This window comes from Pleurodeles waltl, chromosome 3_1 (genome assembly GCF_031143425.1).
Source record: "Pleurodeles waltl isolate 20211129_DDA chromosome 3_1, aPleWal1.hap1.20221129, whole genome shotgun sequence".
Lineage (NCBI taxonomy): Eukaryota > Metazoa > Chordata > Amphibia > Caudata > Salamandridae > Pleurodeles > Pleurodeles waltl.
In genome coordinates, this window is record NC_090440.1 from 613,742,556 (window position 1) to 613,757,702 (window position 15,147).

Here is a 15,147-nt window from a genome sequence, read left to right on the forward strand (position 1 = left end):
CCTGAAGCAAAACATGGTAAAATAAGCCCGGTGCTAAACGTACCCATGTTGCCTTGGTGACAACATGGCTGGGATGGAGCGGTTCCCTGCCCCACTTACACTTCAAAGGGTTTTCTCTCCAGCACACACAAAGGAACCTGATATCAGGCCTGTCCTGCCTTTTGTCACCCCAGACAGTTTGAGTCCCTAGCCAGGGATGAGGAAGAACTTTCTAGAACCAAACCCACCCCACATAAAGGCAGGCACCAGAACAGAACAGAATCTTCAGGACCCTTCTTCAGTACATTCAGTAGGACTGCCTTGCTGTTTAAAGGAGGGCTGGGCCAGCTTGCCTTCATCCCAGGCCACCTAAAGTGACTCCAAGGCTCAATTGGCTGACCTCCTGTGTGAGCTACAGGTACACAACAAGCTCCCAGAGGCCTCCTGCCAACTGTCTAGCAGACCAGCTGCAACTGGACCTGTCTGGACCTGCCTGAGCGCCGCTGCTAACCTCTGTTGGAGTGAGTCCTGATCTCCAAGAGGTGCCTTCCTAGGGCCTGAACCCCTGGTTGGCATCCCTGGAAGCTCCTTCGAGCAAAAACAGATGAAAATCTTGAAGTTGGGCTCCTTGAGGCCTCCTCCAATGGAGCTCTTTGTGCTGGATTTGAGAAGGTCTTTAGTCAGACTTGAGAAGGAAGAAGCCAGTTTTTTAGAACGTCTTGAGCTCTTAGGACCAGACGTCAGCGGGTCTAACCCAGTCCCTGAATCTGAGTCACAGTCGCCCTGAATTGTGACTTCCCGACGGTCTAGCATGACCAGATGACTTCAATTGCCCCTTTGTGCAGCTTGGTGTTATTTCTAATTAAAAGTAAGAACTGAATATCTTTAATTATACTGATTGAACTTTTGTCATCCCAGTATTTTATTTGTCAAAATGTAATCCATTATTCTTTTTTCTTGTGTCTGATTTGCCTTTATTACTGTTTTTGTACTTCATAAATACTTCACAGATTGCCTCTAAATCAAGCCTGACTGCTTTTGTGCCAAACTAACAGAGGATTAAGCACAGATTAATTTAGTGAGTTTGTGGTTCACAGGGACTGTGGTTGTTGCCTGAGTGTGGCTCCCAACCTCCTCAACCAATAACCCAGTTTAATACAGAGATACTTTAGTATTCAAGACTTTGGGCCATAAAAAGAGATACAGCATGTTTGGGATTCTTCTACTTTAAGAAAAGTGTCTGTGATGTAAACATAAACTTGTGAATAGTGAAACAAAAGATTTATATGACAAAGATAGACTCATTCTTTCAACTCAGTTTGAAATACATTTAAGTTACTTAAGCTTTTTGTATTTCCTACTGCAGCGAAACTCAGTTAATCAACTAGAAAAGTTTTTTCCTCTCAGCAAATTTGTTATCTCCTTTCGTTATCTCCTGTAAATCCCCAGTACCACAATAACCAGATGAATGACAACCAATTACATTTTGAGACAGTTGAACTCAAAACAAATATAGTTTTGTCAGAAATTTCAAAATTACGTGGCACAAAATCGTGACATCAGCAAATTCATCTTTAAGTAGAAAAAACCTTTGCCAGGAGATAGCACTTTTCCAGTGTATTTGCTAAGGTGTCTAATGTAATACACAAGCAGTTTTTTTCTTCCAATCAGAGCTCATGGGCCTCATTCAGCTCTGGCTTTGGGTCTTTCTGAGGGAGTTCTCAAGATTGTTAAATTCTAGGAACGTTCAACCATGAGGGTGGTCAGCAGATTTATGGAGGCTGCAGACCTATCTTACATTCAAATATTAAAATAATGCACGTGAACCCAATCTGAACATGCAGCAAACATTGTTATTCTGCAACATACTGGTCTGTTTATAAAACATAGGGCCTGATTTATTATCTTGGCCTGGTGGAGGACTTTACATCCGCCAGGCTGAGACTACTCCCCCCACCAGGTTTATAAACGACTGCACACATGGCGGTCATTTAAAAAGGCATTTTTCAGGAACTGCCATCACAGAGGTTCCTGTGACTGCATTTTACTGATTCCCGCATGGCTGCTTCGGAAGGACACAGCCTTGAGGAAAACAGTATTCTTTAGAAAATCCTGAAACAGGATTTTCTTTTTGAAAAGTAACAAAGTAATGCCTCCCAGCCATGGGAGGCTTCTTTCATAGTGGGGGAGCATTAAAATGTTTTTACTGTTCCTTATCGTCAGGTTTCACCAGGCGTTAAAGGACAGTTAAAAAATTACTACCTGTCTGCCCATTTAATTTGGGTGGGCGGACATAAAGCCATTTCTCTGATGGCCCTGACTCCCCAGGGCTGCCTGAGGGTATTAATCATAGTATAGACTGAGTAGTCTCAGCCGTCATTAACCCTAAGTTCTACCCGAATGTATATGCGTTGGACGGACCGCCATATTGTTGTGGAGGAAACTCCGTCACTGTTGCAATGGTGTACCCTCTCCGCCTTTATATATATATATCAGGCTCATAGATTGTAACCATAGTTTGCTGGAGTAAAATCACAATTTAAAGTGAAGACCAAATAATAAATAGGCATAGTTTATGCAAGCAATGTTTAAATGAAGTAAATATGATTTTATTAAATCTTATGTGATATTGTCAGCCCAGTCTGGCTTTTTGCCAGCAGCACTGTGCACTCTGGGAAGTGTTGTTTACATTTTCACAGTAGGAATGGAACACAAAGTCAAGACTTGCAAATTGCGGTTGAGTACAGCAGGGAAGGCATCATATATAGGATATGGATACATGACAGCTAAGAGGGTCTACCTTCCTGTTGAATGTCCAAAGCTCGATTTACTCAAAACCAAAGACAGACAAATCATAGAAGAGCAAGAAGGTAAAGTGCTTAAAATGACATTGTTACAAGAGGTACCTTGAAAACAGCGTAGTCTTCTTCATGGAGATATTTCGATGTAAAGTCCTTCCAAGGTACACGGAACTCAGTGTGTGCAACATCCAACCATACCAGTCCAGGATAGCGGCTGCTGTTGATCTGCTTCATAAGCCAAGGGTAGAAACGTTCTTTATTAGGCCCCCTGAAACATAGTTGTGTTAACAGGTGAGACTGGGACTGTGTATTGTTATCCAGTAGGAGGCTATGTTGCCAATGAGTTAATTGCTAGTGACACCACATCAAAGATCCCTTTTGTCCCAACATCTGTCAAATTCTTGCTTCATATCCTTCTGATAACAGTTGTTACCAATGGTGGGTCTAGGATGATTAAATGATAAGGTGCATACAAGTTTTGTAAGCTGCATACAGATCTTTGCAGTGGTCTTGTTAAACCAAGGACCTACCCTACTTGCTTATACCTCACAATGTCTTTTGGATTGGGCTACACACAGAGCTAGGGTATTTAGCATCCATGTTTAAATCCCAGCTTCCTGCTTGTTATGTTTCCTTACATGTTCCCTTTGACCATTTGAGGCAGCTGAGTCCGCCAATACCCAGGCATGCAAACAGAGGAATTATTGTTTGAAAAACAAAGAACTATCGTTTTTGTGAATACTTATATATTTTTCAAATCACGGATTACCTTTCAACACAGCTCATTTCCTTGCCTTTCAGTACTTTTCAACACAGCTGCTTTTAGTAACTTCTAAAATATTCCTTGCATTTACACTAAACTTTCTACCACATTGTGTACAATTGGTTGGGATAAAGGTGACCAGTTATTGCTTTTTCGTTACTGATTTTTACCCAGTGGTGTGGGGCACACTACCAAAAATAGAGTTTCATCCTGAGCACCTTTCTTCTTTTTTCACATTTGCACAATTTCTCCTCGCAAATCATGCACCTAGTAACTTACTCATGGAATTCCTGGGACCCATGTACATTCTGGCTATGGCAAAATACATCATGGTGACGATCAATTTTAATTTTAACAATTATTTACAAGGCCATGCAAAGCCATTTTACGTGGCTTTAAATGGCCTTGTAGATATGGAGTAAGGCAACGTAATGCAAGTCGCTGCGTTGCCTTACTTTGCGTCATAGAGGTGTTTCCATGGGTGCTGCATCGGTATTGCCATGCAACACCCATGGATTTTGACGAATTCCAAGATTTGCATGGTTTTATAAATTTGGGAATGCGTCAAAAGCCTACACCTCCCCAGGGATGGCTATGAGTTTCGCAACGGGGAGAAATATCTTTATTTCTCCCCGTTTTTTCCTCTTTCTATGGGTGCAGCATTCTGCAGCACACACAGAAGGAGGAAATTGCTTCACTACAAAGCAGGTACCCTCGTACCGTGGTGGCAGGGTGCCTGCGTTGACGCTTGGCAGCAATTTTTGGGCCAGCTGAGGGTAGAGCACATAAATGTGCCTTATCTTGTAGCTACGGTGCATTTCTGCCCTTTGCCAGTGGCGCAGGGCAGCGCAGCAAGGCACTTGTTGCGCTGCCCGGTGTCATGGGCCTTGGAAATATGGCCCTATGTCGTTTGTCTTCTGGGCTATCTCACATATAGTTTGTCAAGCACAATTGGTGATGATAAACATTCTTTTTATGGCACAGAAGGAAAGGATGATATTTACTAATTATGTATAATACTTTTGTGATGTATAATTTTGACAAATATTTTTCTAAGCCTCATGGGGCTACTTGCTCACTTTGTGAAACGTGTTGGCTGGAGGTTTTTGGAGACCCATAAAAAGAAGTTGAATAAGAAAACAACATTGAAGATCCAGCCTTGGATATAAATGACTCTAATGGGCACTATTTGTGTGTTGAAGTGGTGTGCAGGCTTTTCTCTATTTCATTCAGGAACTGTTTGTTCCCATTCGGAGGTCACTACGGTGACTCTCCCTCTAGCCTAGTACCCAAATATTTTACTGTTGTTTATGAATTTAATGACTAATTCTTATGAAACTGGTGTCCTTGTGCGCTGCCATACCTCCTTCTACTCACTCAAGTTCAGGTAATAAACGAGGCTTCACTTTGTTAGTGGTGGTTGGCAGCATTGGGGAAGGAAACAATAGTCCAGATTACTGTCCCATGTTTAGCCACCACTGATGTCATTCCCTGCATGTGAACATTTTTGTAAAGTAGTCCCTGTTGGACAGGGCCTACTTTAAGAACATGTTAGCATGCAGGCAATACCAATGCTGGTATGGAAGTCTGCTGTCAATCGCAAAGCTCCAACCTTGCTCTCACAAGCATGTACATGGGGTCACAGCCTCCTGCCTCATAAATATGAGAGGGACAGTGTGCGACTTCCTGTGAGTGTCCATTTTGTGTTACAAACTGATTAGTACATCAGTCACATTACAAAATAAAGCCCAGGTCACAAACCAACCAATTGGTTTGTGACCTGGGCTTAGTACATTAGGCCCTGATACTAACCAGACTCCGTCAAATTTATGATCATGATAATTGATAGTCAATAAAAATTCTCTCCATGTAATATCTAAAATCTACAGAGATGGTTTAATAAATTATAGCTTCATTCACACATACGCCCACCCTTGAAAATACATAGACTTACTCAAATCTCTGTTCTGGATCGCACCCAAATCATGAGCTCATGAAGAATACAACTAATTCTTCCCTATTCCCCATATTGCAGAGGATGGAGCTCCACCAACTTATACATACAATATATCCAGTAAAAATACTGAGCGATCAGTTAGAACACTAAACAAAGAACCTGTTTGTGTAAAAAGCAGAAAAGTTGTTGAAGTTAAACATTGAGAAAGAGTTTTAGACACAGTGTAAAGTAAAATACATCATTGTGGATCATTTAAAACCACTTCCCCAAAATACAAAAACATTCTGGATAGGAAACTTGAGTTAATCTCGTCCAGTGGTAGTTGTTCGGGACTGACATTACAGTACATTTCATTTAGCTCAGTACGCTGCTTCAGACAGGTACCTGCCTTATCAGGTGCACTGGCTAATGACAAACCAAGACCTCTCAAGTTTGCATCACTGCACCTGCCACACAAAGGACTTTATTACGGCATTGGTGGTCTGGGGACCACTGTAGGAGGCTGGACTGGCTTGTAGTGAGTACCAAGGGGTACTTACACCTTGCACCAGGCCCAGGTATCCCTTATTAGTGTATAGGGTGTCTAGCAGCTTAGGCTGATAGATAATGGTAGCTTAGCAGAGCAGCTTAGGCTGAACTAGGAGACGAGTGAAGCTCCTACAGTACCACTAGTGTCATATGCACAATATCATAAGAAAACACAATACACAGATATACTAAAAATAAAGGTACTTTATTTTTATGACAATATGCCAAAAGTATCTCAGTGAGTATCCTCAGTATGAGGATAGCAAATATACACAAGATATATGTACACAATACCAAAAATATGCAGTATAGTATTAGAAAACAGTGCAAACAATGTATAGTTACAATAGGATGCAATGGGGACACATAGGGATAGGGGCAACACAAACCATATACTCCAAAAGTGGAATGCGAACCACGAATGGACCCCAAACCTATGTGACCTTGTAGAGGGTCGCTGTGACTGTAAGAAAACAGTGAGGGTTAGAAAAATAGCCCACCCCAAGACCCTGAAAAGTGAGTGCAAAGTGCACTAAAGTTCCCCAAAGAGCACAGAAGTCGTGATAGGGGAATTCTGCAGGAAAGACCAAAACCAGCAATGCAACAACTATGGATTTCCAGACGAGGGTACCTGTGGAACAAGGGGACCAAGTCCAAAAGTCACGATCAAGTCGAGAGTGGGCAGATGCCCAGGAAATGCCAGCTGTGGGTGCAAAGAAGCTGCTACTGGACAGTAGAAGCTGAGGTTTCTGCAAGAACGACAAGGGCTAGAAACTTCCCCTTTGGAGGATAGATGTCCAACGCCGTGGAGAGTCGTGCAGAAGTGTTTTCCTGAAGAAAGCCTGCAAACAAGCCTTGCTAGTTGCAAGTCGTGCGGTTAGAGTTTTTGGATGCTGCTGTGGCCCAGGAGGGACCGGCTCAGGGGACCCCTTAGCCCTGCTCTGGCGTGAAACTGGACAAAGGAAAGGGGAGTGACCACTCCCCTGACCTGCACCTCCCCTGGGAGGTGTCCAGAGCTCCTCCAGTGTGCTCCAGACCTCTGCCATCTTGGAAACAGAGGTGCTGCTGACACACTGGACTGCTCTGAGTGGCCAGTGCCATCAAGTGACGTCAGAGACTCCTTGTGATAGGCTCCTTCAGGTGTTGCTAGCCTATCCTCTCTCCTAGGTAGCCAAACCCTCTTTTCTGGCTATTTAGGGTCTCTGGGGAAACTTTAGATAACGAATGCAAGAGCTCATCCAAGTTCCTCTGCATCTCTCTCTTCACCTTCTGCCAAGGAATCGACTGCTGACCGCGCTGGAAGCCTGCAAAACTGCAACATAGTAGCTAAGACGACTACTGCAACTCTGTAATGCTGATCCTGCCGCCTTCTCGACTGTTTTCCTGGTGGTGCATGCTGTGGGGGTAGTCTGCGTCCTCTCTGCACTAGAAGCTCCGAAGAAATCTCCCGTGGGTCGACGGAATCTTCCCCCTGCAACCGCAGGCACCAAAAAGCTGCATTACCGGTCTCTTGGGTCTCCTCTCAGCACGACGAGTGAGGTCCCTCGAATCCAGCAACTCTGTCCAAGTGGCCCCCACAGTCCAGTGACTCTTCAGTCCAAGTTTGGTGGAGGTAAGTCCTTGCCTCACCTCGCTAGACTGCATTGCTGGGAACCGCGACTTTTGCAGCTACTCCGGCCTCCGTGCACTTCCGGCAGAAATCCTTTGTGCACAGTCCAGCCTGGGTCCACGGCACTCTAACCTGCATTGCACGACCTCCTAAGTTGTTCTCCGGCGACGTGGGACTTCTTTGTGCGACTTCGGGTGAGCACCGTTTCACGCATCCTCGTAGTGCCTATTTCTGACACTTCTACGGATGCTACCTGCTGCTAAGAGGGCTCCTTGTCTTGCTCGACGTCCCCTCTACCTCCTGGTCCAATTTGCGACCTCCTGGTCCCTCCTGGGCCACAGCAGCATCCAAAAATGCTAACCGCACGATTTGCAGCTAGCAAGGCTTGTTGGCGTTCTTTCGGCGGGAAAATACTTCTGCACGACTCTACAAGGCAAGTGGGATTAGTCCTCCAAAGGGGAAGTCTCTAGCCCTTTGCGTTCCTGCAGAAACCGCAGCTTCTTCTGTCCAGTAGAAGCTTCTTTGCACCCGCAGCTGGCATTTCCTGGGCATCTGCCCATCTCCGACTTGCTTGTGACTTTTGGACTTGGTCCCCTTGTTCCACAGGTACTCTATATTGGAAATCCACAGTTGTTGCATTGTTGGTTTGTGTCTTTCCTGCATTATTCCTCTAACACGACTTCTTTGTCCTTAGGGGAACTTTAGTGCACTTTGCACTCACTTTCAGGGTCTTGGGGAGGGTTATTTTTCTAACTCTCACTATTTTCTAATAGTCCCAGCGACCCTCTACAAGGTCACATAGGTTTGGGGTCCATTCGTGGTTCGCATTCCACTTTTGGAGTATATGGTTTGTGTTGCCCCTATCCCTATGTTTCCCCATTGCATCCTATTGTAACTATACATTGTTTGCACTGTTTTCTAAGACTATACAGCATATTTTTGCTATTGTGTATATATATCTTGTGTATATTTCCTATCCTCTCACTGAGGGTACACTCTAAGATACTTTGGCATATTGTCATAAAAATAAAGTACCTTTATTTTTAGTATAACTGTGTATTGTGTTTTCTTATGATATTGTGCATATGACACTAAGTGGTACTGTAGTAGCTTCACCCGTCTCCTAGTTCAGCCTAAGCTGCTCTGCTAAGCTACCATTATCTATCAGCCTAAGCTGCTAGACACCCTATACACTAATAAGGGATAACTGGGCCTGGTGCAAGGTGCAAGTACCCCTTGGTACTCACTACAAGCCAGTCCAGCCTCCTACATTGGTTGTGCAGTGGTGGGATAAGTGCTTTGAGACTACTTACCACTCTTGTCATTGTACTTTTCATAAGAGAAAAATATACAAAACAAGGTCAGTGTATATACACATAGCCAATAAGTTTTGCATTTCCTCTTTTCACTCTTTTCTAAGTGCTGAAAAGTACTTCTAACTTTCTAAAAAGTTCTAAAAAGTTTAAAAAGTTTTTTTCTCTGTCTTTCTAAAAGCTCTGACAAACTTTTTTCTCTTTTTCTATCACTTTAACTTTCTCTAAAAATGTCTGGCACAGGCCAAAATGTTGACCTGTCTAAGATTGCATATGATCACCTTAGCTGGAAAGGAGCAAGGAGTCTCTGCATAGAGAGAGGTTTGAGTGTAGGGAAGAATCCTTCCTTGGAACTGTTACTTAATATGCTTAGAGAACAAGATAAGGCTAAACGTGCCCCATCTGTTGAAAAAGTAGCTAATGGTTCCCAATCTGATCCAGGGACTCCCCCAGGTAAAGGTTCAGGAAAGAAACTTCTTAGCCTTCCCATTACAAGACAGTCTAGCATAGTTGTTACTGAGGTGGAGTCACATCATACAGATGATGTGCTCTCACATTACACTGTCAGCCAAGCTGTTAGGGTGCCCTCTGTAAGGGACAGGTCTCCTTCTGTTCATTTCCATCATACCTCTGTATCTAGAAATGTCCCTCCCACCAACCCTGATGACAGATTGTTAGAAAGGGAACTCAATAAGTTGAGGGTGGAACAAACCAGACTGAAGCTTAAAAAGCAACAGCTGGATTTGGATAGACAGTCTTTAGAATTAGAGAAGGAAAGACAGAAGTTGGGTTTAGAAACCCATGGTGGCAGCAGCAGTATTCCCCATAGTCATCCTGCAAAAGAGCATGATTCCAGGAATCTGCACAAGATAGTTCCCCCTTATAAGGAGGGGGATGACATTGACAAGTGGTTTGCTGCACTTGAGAGGGCCTGTGTTGTACAGGATGTCCCTCAAAGGCAGTGGGCTGCTATCCTATGGCTATCATTTAGTGGAAAAGGTAGGGATAGGCTCCTTACTGTGAAAGAAAGTGATGCCAATAATTTTACAGTTCTTAAGAATGCACTCCTGGATGGTTATGGCTTAACCACTGAACAATACAGGATAAAGTTCAGAGAGACCAAAAAGGAGTCTTCACAAGACTGGGTTGATTTCATTGACAATTCAGTGAAGGCCTTGGAGGGGTGGTTACATGGCAGTAAAGTTACTGATTATGACAGCCTGTATAACTTGATCCTGAGAGAGCATATTCTTAATAATTGTGTGTCTGATTTGTTGCACCAGTACTTGGTGGACTCTGATCTGACCTCTCCCCAAGAATTGGGAAAGAAGGCAGACAAATGGGTCAGAACAAGGGTGAACAGAAAAGTTCATACAGGGGGTGACAAAGAGAACAATAAGAAGAAAGATGGTGAAAAATCTCAAGATAAGCATGGGGATAAGGGTAAAACCAAAGATCCCCCTTCAAATCTTAAACACTCTTCAGGGGGTGGGGATAAAACAAATACTTCCTCTTCTTCTCAACCTACACAATTTAAAAAGCCTTGGTGCTTTGTGTGTAAAAATAGAGGCCATAGGCCAGGGGATAAGTCCTGTCCAGGTAAACCCCCTGAGCCTACCACCACTAATACATCAAGCTCTAGTGCCCCTAGCAGTAGTGGTACTAGTGGTGGGACTGCTGGCAACAGTCAAGTTAAGGGTGTAGTTGGGTTCACTTATGGGTCCATAGTAGAAACTGGGGTAGTCACTCCCAAGACAGTTTCTGTCACACCTAGTGGCATTGGCCTTGCCACACTGGCTGCTTGTCCCCTTACAATGGATAAGTACAGGCAGACAGTTTCAATAAATGGTGTTGAGGCCTTGGCCTACAGGGACACATGTGCCAGTATCACTTTGGTGACTGAAAACCTAGTGCACCCTGATCAACACATCATTGGACAACAGTATAAGATTATTGATGTCCATAACTCCACTAAGTTTCTTCCCTTAGCTATAATTCAGTTTAGTTGGGGTGGAGTTACTGGCCCTAAGCAGGTGGTGGTATCACCTAGCTTACCTGTAGACTGTCTCTTAGGTAATGACCTAGAGGCCTCAGGTTGGGCTGATGTAGAGTTCTATGCCCATGCAGCCATGCTGGGCATCCCTGAGGAATTGTTCCCTCTCATTTCTACTGAAATGAAAAAGCAAAGGAGAGAAGGCCTGAAAACTCAGGATCCCTCTCCATCAACAGGTAAAAAGGGTATCACAGTATCCCCTAACCACCCTACCATTCAGGATACCATTCCTGTGGTGGGAGAAACCTCTCCTGGGGTGGCACCTGTTCCAAGGGAAGCATCAGCTGGCAAAGCTGTACTCCCTGAGGTAGAAGTACCTCTCTGTGGGATAACTAACATTGGTGAGAAAAAGAGCACCATTTTAGTTAACATGGAGCATCCCTCCAACCCTCCCAGAGAAACTTTAGTGCAGAAATTCTGCACTGCCTCACAACACTTAGGACAGCATCCCTGCCCTAGTGTGGAGCTCATAGGACAGCATCCCTGCCCTGCTCCAACTCAAGAGAAACAGCATCCCTGTTCTCTCTTCCAGCCATATGGACAAAGTTTTTGCCCAGCTATGGCTTTACTGAGACAGCATCCCTGTCTGGCATTTCCATCACTACAAATAGGTTCAGTGGACAATTCCCACTGCTCTAAACTAAAACTTACTGATAGAAACTCTGAAAATACATCTTCACATTGTTGCTTAGCTAAAAAACTTCAAACAGGGTGGTTTACATCCCCACAGGGAAGTAACCATATAGTGGATGATAAAGGGAGTAACCAGTCTATTGCAGAGCTACTCTCTACTTATCACCACTTAGACAATAAAGTCTCAACTGGCCAAGGTTAGCCTTATTGTCCTTCGTTTGGGGGGGGGGTTGTGTGAGAAAGTAGCCTCTTTCTAGCCTTGTTACCCCCACTTTTGGCCTGTTTGTGAGTGTATGTCAGGGTGTTTTCATTGTCTCACTGGGATCCTGCTAGCCAGGGCCCAGTGCTCATAGTAAAAACCATATGTTTTCAGTATGTTTGTTATGTGTCACTGGGACCCTGCTAGTCAGGACCCCAGTGCTCATAAGTTTGTGGCCTATATGTATGTGTTCCCTGTGTGGTGCCTAACTGTCTCACTGAGGCTCTGCTAATCAGAACCTCAGTGGTTATGCTCTCTCATTTCTTTCAAATTGTCACTAACAGGCTAGTGACCAATTTTACCAATTTACATTGGCTTACTGGAACACCCTTATAATTCCCTAGTATATGGTACTAAGGTACCCAGGGTATTGGGGTTCCAGGAGATCCCTATGGGCTGCAGCATTTCTTTTGCCACCCATAGGGAGCTCTGACAATTCTTACACAGGCCTGCCACTGCAGCCTGAGTGAAATAACGTCCACGTTATTTCACAGCCATTTTACACTGCACTTAAGTAACTTATAAGTCACCTATATGTCTAACCTTTACCTGGTAAAGGTTAGGTGCAAAGTTACTTAGTGTGAGGGCACCCTGGCACTAGCCAAGGTGCCCCCACATTGTTCAGGGCCAATTCCCCGGACTTTGTGAGTGCAGGGACACCATTACACGCGTGCACTTCATATAGGTCACTACCTATATGTAGCTTCACAATGGTAACTCCGAATATGGCCATGTAACATGTCTATGATCATGGAATTGCCCCCTCTATGCCATCCTGGCATAGTTGGCACAATCCCATGATCCCAGTGGTCTGTAGCACAGACCCTGGTACTGCCATACTGCCTTTCCTGGGGTTTCACTGCAGCTGCTGCTGCTGCCAACCCCTCAGACAGGTTTCTGCCCCCCTGGGGTCAAGCCAGGCCTGGCCCAGGATGGCAGAACAAAGGACTTCCTCTGAGAGAGGGTGTTACACCCTCTCCCTTTGGAAAATGGTGTGAAGGTAGGGGAGGAGTAGCCTCCCCCAGCCTCTGGAAATGCTTTCTTGGGCACAGATGTGCCCAATTCTGCATAAGCCAGTCTACACCGGCTCAGGGGACCCCTTAGCCCTGCTCTGGCGCGAAACTGGACAAAGGAAAGGGGAGTGACCACTCCCCTGACCTGCACCTCCCCTGGGAGGTGTCCAGAGCTCCTCCAGTGTGCTCCAGACCTCTGCCATCTTGGAAACAGAGGTGCTGCTGGCACACTGGACTGCTCTGAGTGGCCAGTGCCACCAGGTGACGTCAGAGACTCCTTGTGATAGGCTCCTTCAGGTGTTGCTAGCCTATCCTCTCTCCTAGGTAGCCAAACCCTCTTTTCTGGCTATTTAGGGTCTCTGTCTCTGGGGAAACTTTAGATAACGAATGCAAGAGCTCATCCGAGTTCCTCTGCATCTCTCTCTTCACCTTCTGCCAAGGAATCGACTGCTGACCGCGCTGGAAGCCTGCAAAACTGCAACATAGTAGCTAAGACGACTACTGCAACTCTGTAACGCTGATCCTGCCGCCTTCTCGACTGTTTTCCTGGTGGTGCATGCTGTGGGGGTAGTCTGCCTCCTCTCTGCACTAGAAGCTCCGAAGAAATCTCCTGTGGGTCGACGGAATCTTCCCCCTGCAACCGCAGGCACCAAAAAGCTGCATTACCGGTCTCTTGGGTCTCCTCTCAGCACGACGAGCGAGGTCCCTCGAATCCAGCAACTCTGTCCAAGTGGCCCCCACAGTCCAGTGACTCTTCAGTCCAAGTTTGGTGGAGGTAAGTCCTTGCCTCACCTCGCTAGACTGCATTGCTGGGAACCGCGACTTTTGCAGCTACTCCGGCCTCCGTGCACTTCCGGCGGAAATCCTTTGTGCACAGTCCAGCCTGGGTCCACGGCACTCTAACCTGCATTGCACGACCTCCTAAGTTGTTCTCCGGCGATGTGGGACTTCTTTGTGCGACTTCGGGTGAGCACCGTTTCACACATCCTCGTAGTGCCTGTTTCTGGCACTTCTGCGGGTGCTACCTGCTGCTAAGAGGGCTCCTTGTCTTGCTCGACGTCCCCTCTACCTCCTGGTCCAATTTGCGACCTCCTGGTCCCTCCTGGGCCACAGCAGCATCCAAAAACGCTAACCGCACGATTTGCAGCTAGCAAGGCTTGTTGGCGTTCTTTCGGTGGGAAAACACTTCTGCACGACTCTACAAGGAGAGAGAGATCCGTCTTCCAAAGAGGAAGTCTCTAGCCCTTTGCGTTCCTGCAGAAACCACAGCTTCTTCTGTCCAGTAGAAGCTTCTTTGCACCCGCAGCTGGCATTTCCTGGGCATCTGCCCATCTCCGACTTGCTTGTGACTTTTGGACTTGGTCCCCTTGTTCCACAGGTACCCTAGATTGGAAATCCACAGTTGTTGCATTGTTGGTTTGTGTCTTTCCTGCATTATTCCTCTAACACGACTTCTTTGTCCTTAGGGGAACTTTAGTGCACTTTGCACTCACTTTTCAGGGTCTTGGGGAGGGTTATTTTTCTAACTCTCACTATTTTCTAATAGTCCCAGCGACCCTCTACAAGGTCACATAGGTTTGAGGTCCATTCGTGGTTCGCATTCCACTTTTGGAGTATATGGTTTGTGTTGCCCCTATCCCTATGTTTCCCCATTGCATCCTATTGTAACTATACATTGTTTGCACTGTTTTCTAAGACTATACTGCATATTTTTGCTATTGTGTATATATATCTTGTGTATATTTCCTATCCTCTCACTGAGGGTACACTCTAAGATACTTTGCCATATTGTCATAAAAATAAAGTACCTTTATTTTTAGTATAACTGTGTATTGTGTTTTCTTATGATATTGTGCATATGACACTAAGTGGTACTGTAGTAGCTTCACCCGTCTCCTAGTTCAGCCTAAGCTGCTCTGCTAAGCTACCATTATCTATCAGCCTAAGCTGCTAGACACCCTATACACTAATAAGGGATAACTGGGCCTGGTGCAAGGTGCAAGTACCCCTTGGTACTCACTACAAGCCAGTCCAGCCTCCTACAACTGGTTACTCCCTTTATCATCCACTATATGGTTACTTCCCTGTGGGGATGTAAACCACCCTGTTTGAAGTTTTTTAGCTAAGCAACAATGTGAAGATGTATTTTCAGAGTTTCTATCAGTAAGTTTTAGTTTAGAGCAGTGGGAATTGTCCACTGAACCTATTTGTAGTGATGGAAATGCCAGACAGGGATGCT

General features: G+C 45.1%; 1 protein-coding gene across 1 annotated transcript in view; it reads right to left on the reverse strand.

The window, feature by feature from the left end:
* The window catches only part of LOC138283521 (interferon regulatory factor 3-like), a 165,428-nt gene that overhangs the window by 135,059 nt on the left and 15,222 nt on the right, over positions 1 to 15,147 (reverse strand). The window contains exon 2 of the mRNA XM_069221460.1: positions 2,886 to 3,048. Within this exon, the coding sequence (XP_069077561.1) occupies positions 2,886 to 3,048 (163 nt within the window). The remainder of the gene's footprint in view (positions 1 to 2,885; positions 3,049 to 15,147) is intronic.